Consider the following 18,063-nt stretch of genomic DNA (forward strand, 5'->3'; position numbering starts at 1 on the left):
ACTTTTATTCAGGTTTACTTAGTAATATGACTGTGATAAAGGATCAGCAATTCCAAGAATTAGGGCGTCTCTCCAATCTTTTGTAATAGTTGTTCACACATACTAGAGGCTGTCAGTGTTGATTTTGTTGATTTTTATGGTCAAAACCAGAGGTGGATTCAAATTATGTCTCCATGCATTAATGGAACCAAAGGTATGGACTGGCTTGCAGTTGAATCTAGAGCTGTGTGGGCTAGACCTTTCTTACCTAAACTACTGGTTTATGAGTAAAGAAGCAGAGGCTGCACCCGACCAAGTGGGTTTACATAATCCGACTTGCTGTTTTAGTAAGTCCTAATGAGATAAAGGAATTCTTGTCCAACAAGGATTCTTTTTCTACAAAAAGGCAACAAATGCAAAAGACAAATGACTTTGCAGGTTGTTCCAAATGTGCCTCACTATGAGAGAATCCCACACCTCCTGACTTCCTGTTCAGAAAGCATAGACACTAAATGATATTTTCCCTATGTTGTCAAGGGCCAAGTGGGGTGAGATTTTTGTCCCATTCTCTCCTGAGTCCTTATGGACACATATTCTTGTTTCAGGATCTTTGGGGCATGGTCTTAGATTGTGATGAATTCACCACGTATGTTTGGATCAGTCACTTCTGACTGGATCTGTTTCCTCTTCTGTAAAATGTGTTGGATTACATGATAATCTAACCTATTTTCTAGCTCTGATAATCAATGAACATCTAGATTTCAATAATGGTCAGAATTGGCAGTTTATTTCCTGGAATATAAGAGACACCTTTACAGAAACTAGGAGCTGCTTTGCTACCATGATCCAATTGCGGGCTGTGAAGGTTGGTGCAATTTTGTGTGCGTGTGTTTTTCTGGATGAATTTGCATATGTATCCAGGGCTGTTATCCCTGCCTGCCCAGATTTCTTATCCTTCTCTTCAAGAACAGAGACCATAATTTCCCTCTGGAAACTGCCCCCACCCTCATATCCAGTGAGGCTGTTAATCACTGACCTTACCCACCCAATGCACTTGAAAAAGCTAATCGGACTCAGAGTCCCTTTGGGGACAGTATGGGTGCTAGGAAAGGGAAGGTCTCTCCTCTCAAAGACAAGAATACTGCAAGTTGTTGGGCATTATCTTTGTCACCAAATGGAGAGAACCTACCAGGGACTTAATTCAATTCCATGGAAACAGTGAAGAAAACAGGGAGAAAGGGAAAGGTGGAGGGAAAGAGGAGGGATTGAGAGAGAGAAAGAGAAAGGCAAAAAGGGAAGGCAAAGAGCAAGGGCAGGAAGACAGGCGACACCAACAGTGACTTAATTTCTTAATACAGACTTCTAGATCCAACTATGGATAAAGGGAAAGTCACACTTTGGCGGCTCCAGGAAAATGAGTCCATGGCTTCCCTTTTCTTTCAAGTCCACAGGCTCTTCAAATCAGGATCCCTGACCCCAAAAAAGATTAGAAACCTCTGGAATTAGAGTATTTATTAGAGATGGAATGAACTTACTTCAGAAAGAAACAAAGTTTATTTGATGAATATAAATAAGGCGATCAGCACAAAGTACTTCTCATACACATGATAACAAATTTATGAACTGTACATACCTGCATGTTGTACTTCTACTAGACACGAGGTTACAATGACTGGCTAATACATGCCCACTGGTAGTTTCTGAGGGTTCCTTAATTTTATTTATTTTTTTTCATATCGAAGTCCATAATCACATGGTCAATATCACAACCCACATGCCACTCACTTAAAGAAATATTACAAGAAGCACTATCAAACTAGGGTCTCAGGGAATTAGATACACTGACCCTTGGCAGCATTCAAACGCCACTCTACACAAAGAACATCTCAGATAGGGCTTATGTCAACACTTCGGAGGTCTCATCATAAACACTGTTTAAAAAGTAAATTGAAACCCATTTTCAAATGAAAGTTGACACGCTGTTAACGTGCATACTGAATACACAAAAGTTAGTAAATACAAAATCGAGACTGTACATCGAAATCAAATGGGGTATAAAGTACAAGCCTGCTTTTGCACAAAGTAAGAAGACCAACTTCTCCTAAACGTCAGCCTCGACTTTTTTTTCAACTTCTTTATGATTAGAGGGGAACCTGCTAAAGTTTGCACAAAGGAAATACCTCTCCAACATCACAGTGTTTGTTGTAAACCCAGAGACTATTTCAATATGTGAAAAAGGATTTTTTTTTGGTAACCTCCCCAACATCAGAGAATATTACATGGAATGGAAAAAGATTCTATGCTAGACAGAATTTAAGATTTAAGAAGCAAAATGATATGTCCCCAATAAAGGTAAGATCAAGAATACTTTAAACCAACAAAGTTGGGGCAAAAAAAATATCCCCTAAACAACAGCCGTGACAAAATTGGCACATACTTAGAAATAACTATCTCAACGTGGTTGTTGCTTTTCCTGTTTTCAGGACCCCCATTTCCCCTGGTGGATTTCTTATTTCAAGTATTCAGTTGCAGAGTTCAGTTCAGGGCCTTTTTGTAGGCGACAGCGAGGACCATCTACTCAAGGACTCCCAAACTGTTCACGGGGATGCGTTTGTGGCCTGGGTTTTTCAGTGTGACATTATGTCAAAATGTGCTAAATATGCTTGCAAAGAACTTTGCTCATTTCCTCCAATCAAGACCTTGATTGCTTTGATAGTTAAAGGACAAACTTCTTAAACATGAATGTATTTGGATTGTTTATGCAACACGTAAGCTTCACATAGTTCGCTATACTTACTGACGACAAGAACAAAGCCAAAAGCAAGAAACCTGCTTGAATATGTTATACCCAATGCACCGACCAGGTGCCAATCAGGGACAGTTTCATCTTCCCCGACAAATAAGATGTCTGTCTTTTGAACATCTCTATGGCTCACGAGAGAGGTCCAGAGTTCATTGCACCAACATTTTAAAAATTAATCATAACAAGGAAATTCAATGCAAGACTTCAGGAACATATGTTTAGAATCCTTTCCACAGCAGCAAAGAAAGACAACTATATTTATTAAGGCCACTCATGCTTAAATTCACTGTTTGTCCTTTAAAAATGCAGATTTTTTCATCTCCTACTTGCATACATGTGGAAGAGTATCTTCCATTGACAAGAAAATGGATCAATACAAGAGTTGCACATGTTTGCCAGACTTGGTCATGAGTTCTATGAAGTTCTAACAACTTAAAATTTGTTTTAATCTTCAGAGTAAGCAGTAGGAGTTTAATTCTCCTTAGTACCGTGTCACTGTATGTGAAAGACCTCAAAATTTGGTCTCCTTCCCTGGCATGTGCTTTAAATAATGACTCTGTACTCACAAACATGTTGTGTAGAGCTATATACAGGTACACAGCTTTTGTGATTATTCCTCATTCATCAATGTTTTCGAGTTTTATGCTGAAAAGGCTTTGGAATCCATGTTATAGACATTTTTAAAAAATGAGAAATGAACCTTCGTTTACACAAGATCTAAGCTTATACTGTTTGCACAGCATTTGGATCTTGAAATGAGAATGAGTCCCAGCTTCTTCATGGAGACCTGCATGTAAGGGAATGGAAAGAGTCTGAGGCTTGGCCACATCCCAGCTGTGGGGATGCATTCAATACACAGAGAGAAGTAGGCAGGTGCCTCAGGCTTTTGCCACTCTCCAGTACATAAACAGGGTAGATAAAATCATGAATGATTAATTTAGATGTGCCATGCATTGTCAGAGACACACACCATGTTCTCATAAGGCGATTTCTTGGCAAGTATTAGTGGTTTAAAAAATTGATTTCATTTCCAACCTGGCCCAGAGGTAACTACTGGTTACACCATCAAAATATGGTTCTTCAAACAGCAGATTAAAGAAATAGAGGAGGGTAAAGGCTCGCCGTTTTTGGTGTGTTGGTTTCTTTGTCAAACACTCCACGCATCTTGGTATACAAACACTGCCAACACCACTCACTCACAGAGAATTTACACTTTTTGATAATCTAATGCATTAGGAATGACCACTTCGACTGAACCAGCAGAAAAACTGGAGATGAAGCTAGTTGTCCAACAGAAGCTGAATCCACAGTTCAATCCCACGGAGCTCAAGTTTATCTGATGATGTCTAAACAACATAATTAAATGTTATCAGATAATGACATTCAGAAGAGATGATCACATGTTCAATGCCCAAATCCAGACCAAATATGGGGGATCTGTCATTTTTGTCTTCTCCACATTCTTCCTTTCCCATACATCTTAATCCATGAGAAAGGACATAGGATGATGAAGGAAATATCAAGTCAAACAGAAACATGCTCAATAATGAAAGTGAAAACTCCTCTTGAGTCCTGATGAGCCATTCCAGGTGGTGATGGACAGTGATGTGAGTCGCACTGCAATAGATTATCGGAATATTGCTGCAGAGCTGCGTTTTCTCTTTATTCAACCCTTCTGATAGCTGCAAAAAGAAAGTACATGATTTAGCAGGGAAAGAAACTGGCACTGGTGTCTAAGATAACCCTGACAGCTTCTCTCTCCACCCTGCACCAGCCTCTCTACCATTTTTGGTTGGGGTTGGTTGGGGTTGGGGCTGGGAGTGAGTAGGCAATGGGGAGGACGCATGGAAGAAAGACAAAGTAAACAGAAAGTTAAATTGTTTCCTGCAAACACATCTGAGAAGAGGCCTCTGTCAAAATATGTCACATATAGATTTAGATATCTCTTAATATGCAAAAAGAAATCAAAAGAAAACATGCCAAAATGTCCAGTGGTTATTTCTATGTGGTCAGATAATATTTTTTTTTTCACACCACACTTTTCTACAATGACTATGCTTTTTCAATTATTTTTTAACTTGACCTTAGAGAGATTAGAGAAAGCCTGTCAAGACACCAGAGAACTTAATGTTCACTTACAAACCATGTAAGAGCAATAATTTAAGAGGCTATTGGATCTAGCAATCGACTTTTAGGTATATACCCAGAAAATGCAAAGCAGGGACTCAGCTAGCAATGTGTTCACAAATGTCCACAGCAGCATTACCCATAATAACCAAAAGGTAGAAACAACTCCCAAGTGTCTGTCGACAGATGATAAACAAAATGTGTTACATACAAAAATGGAATTTTATTATAATAAAATATTTAGTCCCAAAGAAATGACATTTTGATTCATGCTATAACATAGATAAACCCTGAAGAAATCATGTTCAGTTAAATATTCCAGACACAAAAGGACACTTACTGTGATTCCACTTCAATAGACTCTAGAAAATAGATTAGAGGCTACCATAGGCTTGGGGGTGAGGGCTGGGCTTGGGGGAGATGGGAGTGTGGAATTATTCCTTAATGGTTACAGTTTTTGTTTGGGGTAATGAAAATGTTCTAGAAATAGATAGTAGTGTTGGTTAGATACATTTAATGCCACTGATTTATACACTTAAAATGGTTAAAACAGTAAATTTTGCTATGTATATTTTACCACAATAAAATTGTTTTAAGTATATTGATATGTTTTTAAATACAGCAGAATGAAATAGACCTGGCTTTTATTCCCACATCAAATGGTATGTGCTTCACACCAAACAGAAATACATCAATCTTCCATTTGCATATTTCATGCCTGCACAATAGGTACTCAGAAGTGTCCCAAGTTTTCTCACTGTCCCAGTACCATGAAGCCTGGGAAGAAACAATAAGATGAGTAAGTCAGGAGAGGTTCACCCCACGTAGACCTTTCAAATCATGACTTTCTCCCCAGCTGATGCTTAATTTGGTATAACTGGGTTGTTATCACCAAGCCTTAGATACTTTGGAAGTTTCTAGGCATATGTCAATAGTCCAGCTGTCGGGGAATATAGCAGATCAAGCACACACACACGCACGCATGTACACATGCATGCACGCACACACTCATGTGAGTGATGTTTTATATATAGCCGGCACTGTCAGATTTGGTGTTTGCTATACAGTATTTCTCAATTTGCACTCACTATTAACTGCATCAAAGATTCAGTGTCTACGCAGGTAGGCAGTGACTTCAAGCCATCTCTAAAGAGTGCAAGTGAAATATGTGGCTTGGATGAACTCTGCTAATTCATACTCTGAGGAGCTTGGTGTAACCCTTCTGGTGAAGAAACTTGAATCGGGGTAAAAAAAAATTACTTTTGCAGAGCCAGAAAGCGAGGGAGTTCCTAGAGCAGATCATATTACTCATTCTGGCACATAAAATCTCTGTAAACTTTGTATGAAAATTGTAAGTCAGAGCACGCTTTCTGCTTCATGAGCTGTGCATAGCTCTAATTCTTTTGTGCATTAAGCATTTCTTAATCATCCTTTTAAAGGGCTGACCAATATATTAAAAGGCTACATGATTAAAAGGTAAAGAGAAACCCAAAGTAGTACTAAAATGCACCAGTCATATTTTACAGATGGTGAAACGAGTGAAAAATAATTACAGCGAATGTCCGATGTCCTTGATGTTTTTCCAAGATAAAGTAGCAAAGAACAATCATTTATTCAGTAGAAAGAAAGATTTCCAGCTGGGTAGCAGGTCACAAGGCAGAATACGATGCCTTACCACTGCAGAGTGCTGCTCTTGGGTAAGGTTGATGCTGTAAGGTTATGCTGAGAAGAGAACTCTCAAAAAGCATTGCCTTTCCTTCCACCAGACAATCCATTCACTGGGAAGCCTAAATGGATTCGAGTTAAAAAAAACTCCCACGATATTATCAGCCATTGGAAATGCAAATGATCCCAGTTGAGGGGCAAGTAAGCACATAATTTAAAAAAAGGAATTAAATTTAAAAAGGAATCTTGGCTTCCAGCAATGTTGTGACTGGAGAGTCACTCATTATGAGAGACTCTCTGGCCAGTCCCCCTTCACCTGGATGGTCACAGCAGGTATGACCTGTCCCTGGGCGTCTGCCATCACAGCATCCCAGCGCTGCAATCTCCCCAGGTGCTGCCAACAGTGCAATTTCAATGAGGACATCTACTTCATGAGCATGCTTTGCAACCCTCCTTTACAATCCCCCTGCCCTCAGGATGGAGCGGGAATTCCTCATGATGCTGGCGAGACCCCATCTGGCCTCCCTCTCTCTTCAGTTCCACTCTTCATGTTCCACTAATGCTGAACTTGCTTTTGCAGTCCTAATGCTTTCTTTACTCCTCTTTGCACAAACTTGTCTGTCTCACATGAATTGATATCACCCCTTGAACAGATTGATTCCTATTTATTCTTCAGTATCAGTTTAGAAGCCATTTCTTCTCTGGAACCCTTTCCTGAACCTCCAGTGTGGGATGTAGCACACACCCTGTATGGTTCCCTTCTGGTAATTTCTAGACTTTTACTGTCCAGTATCATAGCCACTGGCACATGTGGCTACCAAGCATTTGAATATGGCTAGTCTGAGTTGAGATATGCCATGATTATAAAATATACACTGGATTGTGCTGATTTTTTTTATGAAAAAAAAAAAAAGAATGTAAACTAACCAAGTAATCATTTTTATATTGATTTCATGTTAAAATGATATTTTAGATATATTGGATCAAATAAAATGTGCTATTACAATTAATCCCTTCTGTTTCTTATTACTTTTTTAAAAAAGATTTATTTATTTATGCATACAAGAGCTGAGATACAGGCCAGAGATGCAGGGGGTGAGGGGATTTACCAGAGACAGAGTGGGGAACAGAACAGGCAGACTGAAACACACTGCTGAGGGGAGCAGCAGGTGAGACAGGAGAGGTCTGCTGCGCCATGTGGGTTGCTCCCTGGCTGGCTGGGATCAAACTTGTGCTGCAGAGACTGCGGATTGCTTCCTAGTGCGATGCTTAACCCCTTGTGCCACCAGGGAGGCCCCTGTTTCTTATTACTATTTTTTAAGTGACAACCAGGACACTCATGACTGCAGATGTGGCTAGCACTGTTTGTACTGAACAGCCCGGGTCTAGACTAGAAGCCCTCTGAGGGCAGGAGGTGGCGAGTCTTACTCACTTAGCATCCCCTGTGTCTGGCATCATTCATGAAACAAACTGATTCACTCATTCCTTCCACAGGTATTAGTGAGCACCTAGAGAAGGGACAATCTAAAGTCAACCTCACCCCCAAGATTTGCTGCTCTAATGCCTGGCATCAGGACCATGGATGTCTCCTGCCATGATTATGTCACCTTCCAATGTAATTCTCATCACTAATCAGTTGAATTTAAATTAAACAAAAGGGAAATTGTCCTAGTAGATCTAATTTAATCACACAAGCCCTTTAGCGGCAGAGATTTTTTCCTTGCTGGTAGCAGCAAAGAAGGTCAGGGAAATCTGAAATAGGAGATGGGTTTTGCTGTGTTGAGGTAGAGGAGGCCACAGGCAAAACCCTGAAAATGCCTTAGAGGATCAGAGCGTAGACCTGGTCACCAGTCAGCACATAAACAGGGACTTCAGTCTGATAGCCAGTAGGAATTGAATCCTGCCAACACTTAGAATGAGCTTGGAGCTGGGCTCTACCGCAAAGGCTCCAAATTAAAGTTCAGGATGGCTGACACCTTGACTTAGGCCTATGAGACCCCAAAGAGAGAAGCTGACGGAGCCTGGGTGGCTTCTGTCCAGATGACTGTTTGTGATGCAGCAATCAAAAACCAATATAGCTCCTTTGTGTCAGGTAGTGTGCTTAATGACAGGGATGGAAAGGCAAAGCAGACAAAATCTTTGTTCTCACGGAGTCTATATTTTCAGGAGGAAGACAGACAAATAGATACACAAATGAATAAAGGAGTGAGACTTTTAAAAAATGGGTGCCACAAAGAAACTGAACTGGGGCCTGTGAAAGGGATGCATAAGATTGATTGGTTATATGACATTTTTGATGTTGATTTTTTTAATTGAAAAATGGCCACAATTTGTTAGTGAGACAAGTAGATTATAATGCTATTTGTATAGTTCGATCCCATTGGTGTACCAGCACACACGTAAGCACAAATGCTTGCCAGTGCACATACCAGAATTTATTTAATAAATTTCTCTGGGTGGCATTTTAAATTTTTCTCCTTTAGAATTTTTGTTGGTTTTGCACTTTTTGAACTTTTTAAACCAAATAATGTGTAATTAGTATCCCTGTAGGAAAGAAAGCTGTTTCCATTGTGGAAAATCTTGACTTGGTTCTTCAGAAGGAAACTCTGCAGTTGCTGTGCAGGGGTGGGGGTGCCGTGGAGTTGGGGGGGGCGGGTAGGCCAAGCGCTGTAAGATTCCACCTCCGGACAAGGGTCCCCAAGAGAGCAGGCTATAAATGTGTGGTGTCTCACAAATATTCCTTCAGACTGTTTTTCTTTGGAATAAAGACACCTGCCCGATTATGGCTTTCTTCTCTTGCCCTTTCCATAGTGATGTGCAGAAACAGGCTGGGAGAAGGCGGTCTTTGGTAAACACGGAGGGGTTAAAGGGGAAACTGTTTAATAACAGTAGTAAAACGCAGGCTATTTTTGACATCTGGGTTAATGTCCATTACGCTCCATGTGCTTTCCAAATGTGTGAGTGTGCCCCCAGGTACAAAAACAGACATCCATTCACCGCGGCGTTGGATGCCCCTGACATTGCACACGGTGCCCACATAAAAGCCAGGCCCTGATGGGCTAATTAACAATGGTCTGAAGGGACGAGCTGCTCTTTCTGGGGCCAGGGTGCCTGGAGGACCGCTCTCCTACACGCCTCTGCTCACAGGAAAACCCAACAGAGTCGTTTCTGCTCCCCTCCCCCCCAATTCTATAACTACATCTGTGTTATTACTTAACATCTTTTAAAATGGGGCGGAATGGGTTTCCCGTTTTCCTCATGAAGATTTATTTACATTGTTGTGATCAAAGTGGCAACAAATTATGTTAAATCATTTAATTTTCTTGATAGGAGCAACCACCTTGAAGCCATAATTCAAAAATATGAGTGGAGAGCAACATTCTACCTCGCCAGTGGCCTCCTACAGCTCCACGGGGCCATAAAATGTAACACTTCGGGGCCCAAAGGGCTGGGGGTGGGGCTGGGGCGGGCCGAGCAGCCCTCAGCTCAGAGTGGGAACCACTGGTAGGAGGGGTGTGGGGCAGACCCCAGATTCCATCTTCTGAGAGTTCGCTGGGTATACCTCACTCTGAGTGTTTTTAAATGAAGGTGATTAGAGCGATTCAAATGTGCACATCCAAGCAGCAGCACACGCTGCTGTACCCTCTTAGGACTGATGCTTGTCGGGGCTGCTCTCAGAATGACCGACAGCCAGTGTTTGGTGCATGTTACCTGGCCCCGTCCTCTGTGCTTTCACATGCATGATCTCAAATGAACTGGACAGTATCCTGTGACTGACCCAGCTGCTGACCCCAGAAGCAGATGCAGATATTGAAACTTAAAGGAACTGGAAGCTTTGGGTCCAATTCCCACCTTCCTGGGCCCTGGTTTGAAGTGACAGCTTCTCCACTCCAGAGCCAACCATTCTCTTCCCCACCAGGTCAGGCCTTCCTGAACCTCAGTCTGTAGTGTTCTATCTCCCCAAATCTCTTCAGACTACTGTCATATTTAATTAATCATTTCTTTCAAAATATTTGCTGAAAAATGAATATTCTGAAGAAAGATTTTATTTTAATAGCATAGTGGAGCTAGTATTTGTCTATTATACATTATAATATTACATAACTATTAAAATTAAGCACTTGCTGGCAAGCACCTAAATAACTATCTCCTGGTGGACATGCAGTGCAGACTGCCCAGACCCTCCCTCAGAGGCCATTCCCACTGCCAGGTGGTAGCCACTCCCCGGACCTGGCACACATTGGCCACTTACACCCTCAGTCTTGGTGCCGTGTTACAACATCCTTAGCAATATCCCCAGCCAATTCCTATTAAATGCCAGTAGCATTCCCTTCCCTCCCATCAAGACAATCAAAAATATCGCCAGCTATTGCCAAATATCTGCCAGGGGGAAAACTCTCCCCAGTTGAGAACCACTGGCCTTGTTTCTTGTTTCTGTTGCTATGGGCTGACTGTGCTGTTTTAAATATGGCGCTCTGTCGGTAGCAATGTACAGGTAGACACACACCTACAAATCCACACAACATATGAACAACCTCGCCGAAATAAAGAACTATTTTCCACTGCCATCAAATTATTTCGGACAGGACTGCATAGATTTAAAAGTCCCGTGGAAATAGGTACAACCTAAGTCATAAAAATAATGAAAATGTACAACTATCTGACATAAAATAGAAATGCCACAATCCTGAGATAGCAGGACACCTAAGACACTTGCTGAGCTAAGTGAAAAGGTAAAATCTAGTTTAAATTTATAGCATTCCTTCAGTGTCCCTCTAGGAGTTTGGCATTTTGCCAGGGTTCCTTGTTAAAAATTTGTTAAACGTGTTTGGCATTAATGCAAACACAAAGTGGTCATTTGTTACAAATTCTATTGGAATGCATTCATTTAAGGCAATGAAGTAGTTACTAGAAAAGAAAAAAAATGTTCATTAAGTACATTTTAAAAATACAATGATGTATGCAGTGTGTAACTGTGGCGCCCTGGTGGCTATATAAATCACTGACAGAATAACCACACATTGTGTTTAGTTTGAAATTGGAATCTTTTAAACATAACTGATAGAACAAAAACTGGTTTTGTTTGTTGTCAAAACTGATGTTAGTCTTTCTTTTCTGAACTAGTTAAAATAACCCAAAGTTTGGCATACAAATTTCTAACATCTCAAATCAGCGAAATGTATAGGTTAAAATAATGCTTTGGGAATCTTTGGAGGCCCTGAGAATGACATTGGAGACGAAGGACTGATTCAACAAACAGAACACTCACCCTGGGGAGAGGGAAAATGCCCTAGTCACTGCTGGAGAAGCCTGCTGGGGGCCAACGCCTCCCTTGTCATTGTCTGAGGCTATTAGGTTACCTGTGGAGGGAAAACCATCCACTCTTATGGTGGAGACAATGGAATCCGATGAGCAAATATCCTAAGCCTGTGTATAGAACTCACACCTTCCTGTCCCACCCTAAATAGCCACACAAAAGCATTATCGCTGAGTAATTGTGACTCCTTAACTCTCTGAAGAAAGAGTTGTGGAGCTCAGCATCAGGAGAAAGGGACTGTTAGACAGGCCGTGGCCCTGGGCCTGCCACACAGCTTGCCAGGTGTGGCAGTGTGGGTGCCGGACTCAGGGCCCAGAGGTGCTAGCTCAAAGTCGATCCAACGCTGAATAGAAAACACGTCACCAGACTGTTCAGAAATTGCTCATAGCTTGCCTCCTCCCTCTCTCTGTCTCACTCCTACATACTAATGGCCATGGAAGAGTCCAGGTAATAGAAAGTACCTGGAGCTCCGGAGAGCCACAAGCCCTAATGTCCGGGGCTTTCCCTGAGGTGGGCCTCTTTTGCCATCAGTTTGGTGTTATCTGGGCTGCCCTTGAGGGGCCCGGACCAGAGGCTCTCAGTCCTAAGACCTCGAAACTTTCTCCTAGCTCATGAGTAAATTTTGACAAAACCTAGCATCCTGCGCGTGGCCTGGAAGAGTTTCATCTCACGGGTGCCAACCGGGACCAAGAAGCAAGAAGTCTAAGAATAGGGAGAAAAGACTGCAGAAGCCAGGAGAACCACACACCTGGTTGTTACAGAGCCCACCGTGGTTTGACACCATTGTGTGGGCCTCTCTTAGAAAGAGAATGCACAAATAATTGATGGTTTCCAACTTGATGAAAGTATCTGACCATGGGAACACCTGGTTAGGACCCTCTCAAGGTCCTGAGAAGGTCTGTGAGCTTGAGGGTCTGAGTTAGCTTCAGGAGAACTCCTTTCTGCTGCAATTAAAGTTTATTGTTTGAAATGGCATTTCCAAATATGGAATGGGATTTTCACATTCAAGTGATAATAAAGCAAAACATCTTTTCAAATCCCTTACTGACAAGAGTTCAGTTTTCGGAGGAGCTTGCTGTCTAGTGGCACGGAGGTATCTCCCTGGCTAGGTGCTGAGAAGCCTGACCCCCTCTTAGAAAAAGGAGCCAACAAGGCTTTTTGGGGAATTTGAAACATGAAGGAACAACTTGATATCTCAAGGTTGCCGACCAGAAGTGGCTTGGATGACAAGTGTTTACAACAGGATCTTCATAGAACCAATAATGGCAATTAGTCCCCAGGATTTGAAGGCGCCCTTCCCGCCTTGCTGAGGTGGAATGCCATTTACTCTTGGGCTGGCGACTAATTAGGGGTCTCTTTTGAAGATCAAGGTTTAGCGATCCCTGCTTCTTAATAACATGGTTTGCCTGTCCGCCACCTGGGTCCAGGGGAGACCTCCCTTCCCCCCTCCCCAAACAGCAGGCACTGCCTTAGGCCAGGAGCAAGTGTGGGCAGGAAAGCACAGATCCAGCTGGTTGAGCAATTTAACCTCTTCACCACCGAGGCCCTGAAACCCAGTGCTTGACTCAGCTGCTCATAAAGGGAGGCAGCCAACCTCTTTCCTCAGGCAGGCCTGAAGGCCTGAAAGGAATGGAGACACACACATCACCACCACCCAGAGTGCAAATGTCACACAGCATGCTTTCGTGTATGGGAAGAGGCAGAAGACTGGATTCTCTGATGAGTGGAAAATCAAGGTTGCCATTTCCAGAATGAATTTTTGCAGTGCCCAGCTAAAGAACCTGGAGAAAGAGAAACAGTGTAGCCACATGTGCTCTCTTGAGCACTGATCTGACCTGCCAGGTCATGAGACCCAAAAGTTGGAGGTGCCTGCACCTGCAGAGGTTCTGCAGGGGTTTCCTTGCCTTGCTCTATGAGGCTGGCCTGGCTGTGATGCTCTTTATGACACCGTGGGGGAAAGGCCAAAACAGCAGGAAAAGTAAGCTGCAAAGAATTAAACTTGTAACAACTTGGGCAAAGCACAGAGAGGGAGGTTGGTCCTTTGGCTGTTGACACACTTTGGCCTGGGTGGGTTGTGGTCACTAAACCCATTAGTGTGCGATGTGGCAACAGCTAATGCAGCAAGTTCAATGTGTTTTTGTTTAATTTCTAAATGCTGGGTACAAGCGCTGGTTGAAGGAGGCAACTCTGCTGCCATAAACACAGTCAGCATTGTCAGCGATCTGAAATTCATTTTTTAAACTATTTATTTCTGGCAGATAGTAGCTGAATGGACTTTTGCATTAGATTAATTTGTGCTTTAATTTTAAACTTGTTTCAAACTTTTTTTTTCTTCTAAGCAACCACCAAATCTGAGTTTTACTGCAACAAAAGAAAATAACTTTCTGGAGAGGGGGTTTTCCTTTGATAGGTGGGAAGGGAAGAGGGAAATGTAGCAGCATAAACCAGTACCTCCTTGAGTGGAGTCAGGCTTTTTAGAGAGTTGGGGTCTCTGAGCCCTCTGTGCCCCAATCAGCACCTCCCTCTGGTCTTTCTTCTCCTCACACTCCTTCCCACAATTTTTAAAGCAGGAACCATGCTAAGTGTCCAGGATATGTGACTAAACACCCACATACTGCCCTGACTTCATGGACTGCTTGTCTGGTGAGTGTGTCAGATATTACAGTCAACAAATAATTAAACTGAACATGGACTAAATTCATTAAAAATCACAATAACTACCAAAAAGGAGAATGCTCCCCAATATTCACTGAGCACATGCTTGTTTTTTGGCATCTAGTTTTCCCCTCTGAGGGGCTGCTATTATTAATGCATTATACTGCTCCGAGACAGACACAGCAAAGAAAGTCACACACTCCAGCCACACAGCTCCCGGTACACCAAAACATCACATCCACAGCTTCCAGAATGTTGGGGCTCTGACCTGATCTGACAGGAGGGTTGCAATGACTTTCCAAGAAGTCACATCTATGCTGTACATACACATTCTTGAAGGAAATGTCTCCTTCCTGCACTAATGAAAAAGTCTGAATTTCTAGGCACTACGAGGGTTTTGCCCAGAGTCTCTGCCCTTGCAAGTGAATTTTTAGTAGTTGTTTTTGTCTTCAGCACAAGATTACCTACGGCCTCCTTCAAATGTCTCCACCTCAGAGTATCAGGCACGTGTATCCTCCTTCCTCCCCCAAGTTTTCATTATGACCTTCTAGCTTCATGGTATTTGGGATGATTAATCACTTTTAAATATGAAAAAAATTAACGTCTGCAGCATTCTTCTCCGCTGTCAAATGTTTTGCCTTAACGTAGATTCAGAATGTCTTCCTTTCCCAGCGATTCCAAAGCAATACATTTTCTGTTGGAAACTCAACTGCAGAAATCCCAACCAGAAGCCCCAAGCAATATATCTTAACATCTTAATTTCATTTAGGAGGAATGCAATGATTGATCATTTATCATTCTGAGATTGAGTGAACTATCTGGAGGATTCCAATCTATTGCTTCTATGCAACTGATGGAATATTCACATGTCTTCTGGCCACATGAGGGCTTTAGGGTCCAAGTTGTCTTTGAAGGAGTAGGATGCTAAAAAGATTATTGAGGGAGGGTCTGCCTTTACGACAAAGCATAACTCCATGATTTGACTTACTCCATATTAGAACCTCCCCCAGTGATGGCCAGGATGTCTGTTGCTGAGTTACTCCCTCTCCTCCAACACATGGAATCTTGCCTTCTTGCCCTTGTCCTTTCATAGGTAACCTTGAAAGGCCTGAGAAAACCTTGACCTGAAATCCATTAGCATTGGTGGGGTATGACTTCTCGTTCATAAGATTTCTCTTTAACCTCAAGCTGCTTTGCCAAAAAGGAATTTTCACTGTGGTATAAACAAACTGGCACCTCCCTGAGATGTCTGGGCCAGGTCATTGGCACAGTGGCTGCCATTCGGGTTCCTATACAGGACAATATTCTAGTCTCCTTACATAGGCTGGGGCAGCCTGGTCAGTGGGAAAATTGGCCAGGATTCTAGAGAGTGAGATTTTTGAAGTATTGGCAATACTACTGATTGTGTGCTACATGTGTATGTGGGATCAGGCAACAAAAACCAGGTTCTCAAGTCCATGTACATGTCCCATTATGAAAGACAGCAACTGAGTACCTACTATGTGCTTTATTTACATGGTGTCAATTTTTTTTAATATATCCAAAGGGGCAGGTTTATTATAAAGGGGAGAGAAGGGTAAAGAATGCTGGCACAGACACAAGTGGGCAGAGAGAGCTGCCCCAAGAGGCATCGGTTTGTTAAAAGGGAGGTGTGCATGGGCACAGGTGGGCAGAAGGGCTGCTGCCTATACAGTGTCAATTTTAAGGGACACTCACAGATCAAGGCGGCTTCAAAATTGTAATCCATCTCCGCAAATATCTATACTCAGCGTGTTTGCTCAAGAAGTCCACTGCACAGTGGACTACCTTAAAGGGAAATAATGACATGCTCTCCAGAATGAGGAATTTGAGAAAAGCAGATTCAAGAGAACCACATTTGCAGTGTGAAAAAGCAGACATGCTCTCTAGTTTGAATTTGCATTTAAACTCCATGCCACAAAGTCTGCTGTTGTAGGTCTGCATGGCGCTCTAGGTTCATGGCTGCAGCCTTTAGCTTCAGCTCCAGCTCCTGCTGGGGCACATATGTGAGCTCAGTAATCCTCATAGGGTTGGATGGTCTCCAAGGATAACTGAGAGGGCATAGCAATGGGCCCGCCTTTCTTCCATGCTATGGGACTTCTATCACAAATGTTTTCAACTTAAATGAGAAGGTGCTCTACGAGGGAATTCCTGGCTGCTTTTGTTGCTGGTCACTTTGAAGATGAGAGGAAAAAGCACATTTTCTATAATACAAAAACTGGCTGGAAGTGTCGCTATTAAGTCGCAAGGTTTTGGCAGGCAGGGTGTGGATTTAACTCTTCCAAGCCAGGCTTGACATTCGGGATGGTGAGCTGGGAAATACCATGGGGCTGAATTGGTTCAGAGGTCAAGGAGCTAGAGCACGACACCAATAGCTTCTGGGGGCAGCCCTTGAGCCACTTCCAAATCTTCCAAATACAGCAGAACCCCAAAGTCCTCTGGCAGTTCCCACATCACTCAGGGACACATGTGATTGGCAGTAGCAAACTCTGCATCTGGATTCCTAGGCAGGAGGAGGCTCATCAATGGTCTTCCCTACTCCCTGCTCCCCAAGGCTTCTGCACTTGCATCTCCCTCTGCCTGGGGCACTTTCCTGTCTCCCTTCCCCCTGACTGCCTCTGTTTATCCTTGGTGTCAGTTTAAATGTCATTTCTTCAGGGGCAACCTTCTCTGACTATTGTTTCTGGTCCAATCCTCTAGCTACACACCCCTTTAGCACTGTTGTCCACTTACTCCCGCTTCTGAGCAATTTGGCCCCGTGTATTTGTGCAGTATTTGATTAACGTCTGACTGTAGCCTCACTGCCTTCATGAGGACAGGTTGTGTACGTTTGGCTCACTGCAGTATTCTGATGTGCCTGCCACATAGTGGGTGCTCAATAAATATTTAAATGGATTAAGGAGAAAGCTGAACATAAATGATTACAAATGTTTATTGAAGGCTTACTACATGCCAGGAAGAGTCTTAAACACTTTACAGCCGAGGTTTTTAACTTTGGTATTATTGACATTTTATACCGGATGATTCTTTGTTCCGGGGGCTACCCTGTACTTGGTAACAGATTAAACAGCATTCCTAGCCTGTACCCACTAGATGCCCATAGTACAGCCCTGCTTCCCCAAGTCATGACAACCAAAAATGTCTACAGATATTGCCAAATTCCTCCTGGAAATGCAAGCCCACTCCCTCCACACCCTGTTGAGAACCACTGTTGTATGCAGATTAACCCACCTAGTCTCCATAATCACCCTGTGAACTGGGCACTATTATTTCCCTCCCATTAGAGTTAAGAAAACTGACCAGTGAGATTAAGTTAGTTGCCCCAAGTAAGACCACAAGGAGGAGACTCAACCAGGTCAGAAGCACTTTCTCCATTTGAAGAGGTGCAAGCATGAGAAAGGCTGGCAGCGGTCACCTAGGTTAGAGGAGGTCAGTGTGGGGCTGGGACCTGGCCTTCTTCACCTTGACCTCGTGAGCTTCTTTGCAATGGCCCTGGGCT

At 42.8% G+C, this 18,063-nt stretch overlaps 1 protein-coding gene across 3 annotated transcripts in view; it reads right to left on the bottom strand.

Annotated features, from left to right (window-relative positions):
• Positions 1-1,558: 1,558 nt before the first annotated feature.
• Positions 1,559-18,063, bottom strand: part of ERC2 (ELKS/RAB6-interacting/CAST family member 2) — an 847,094-nt gene continuing 830,589 nt past the window's right edge. For 2 of the 3 annotated variants that reach the window (XM_054694730.1, XM_037501575.2), the window contains one exon: positions 1,559-4,464. In XM_054694730.1, the coding sequence (XP_054550705.1) occupies positions 4,129-4,464 (336 nt within the window). In that variant the 3' untranslated portion in view covers positions 1,559-4,128. The remainder of the gene's footprint in view (positions 4,465-18,063) is intronic. The other variant, XM_054694735.1, reaches the window with a different exon arrangement.

This window comes from Talpa occidentalis, unplaced genomic scaffold (genome assembly GCF_014898055.3).
Source record: "Talpa occidentalis isolate TD23 unplaced genomic scaffold, MPIMG_talOcc4v2.1 talOcc4.10, whole genome shotgun sequence".
Taxonomy (NCBI): Eukaryota; Metazoa; Chordata; class Mammalia; order Eulipotyphla; family Talpidae; genus Talpa; species Talpa occidentalis.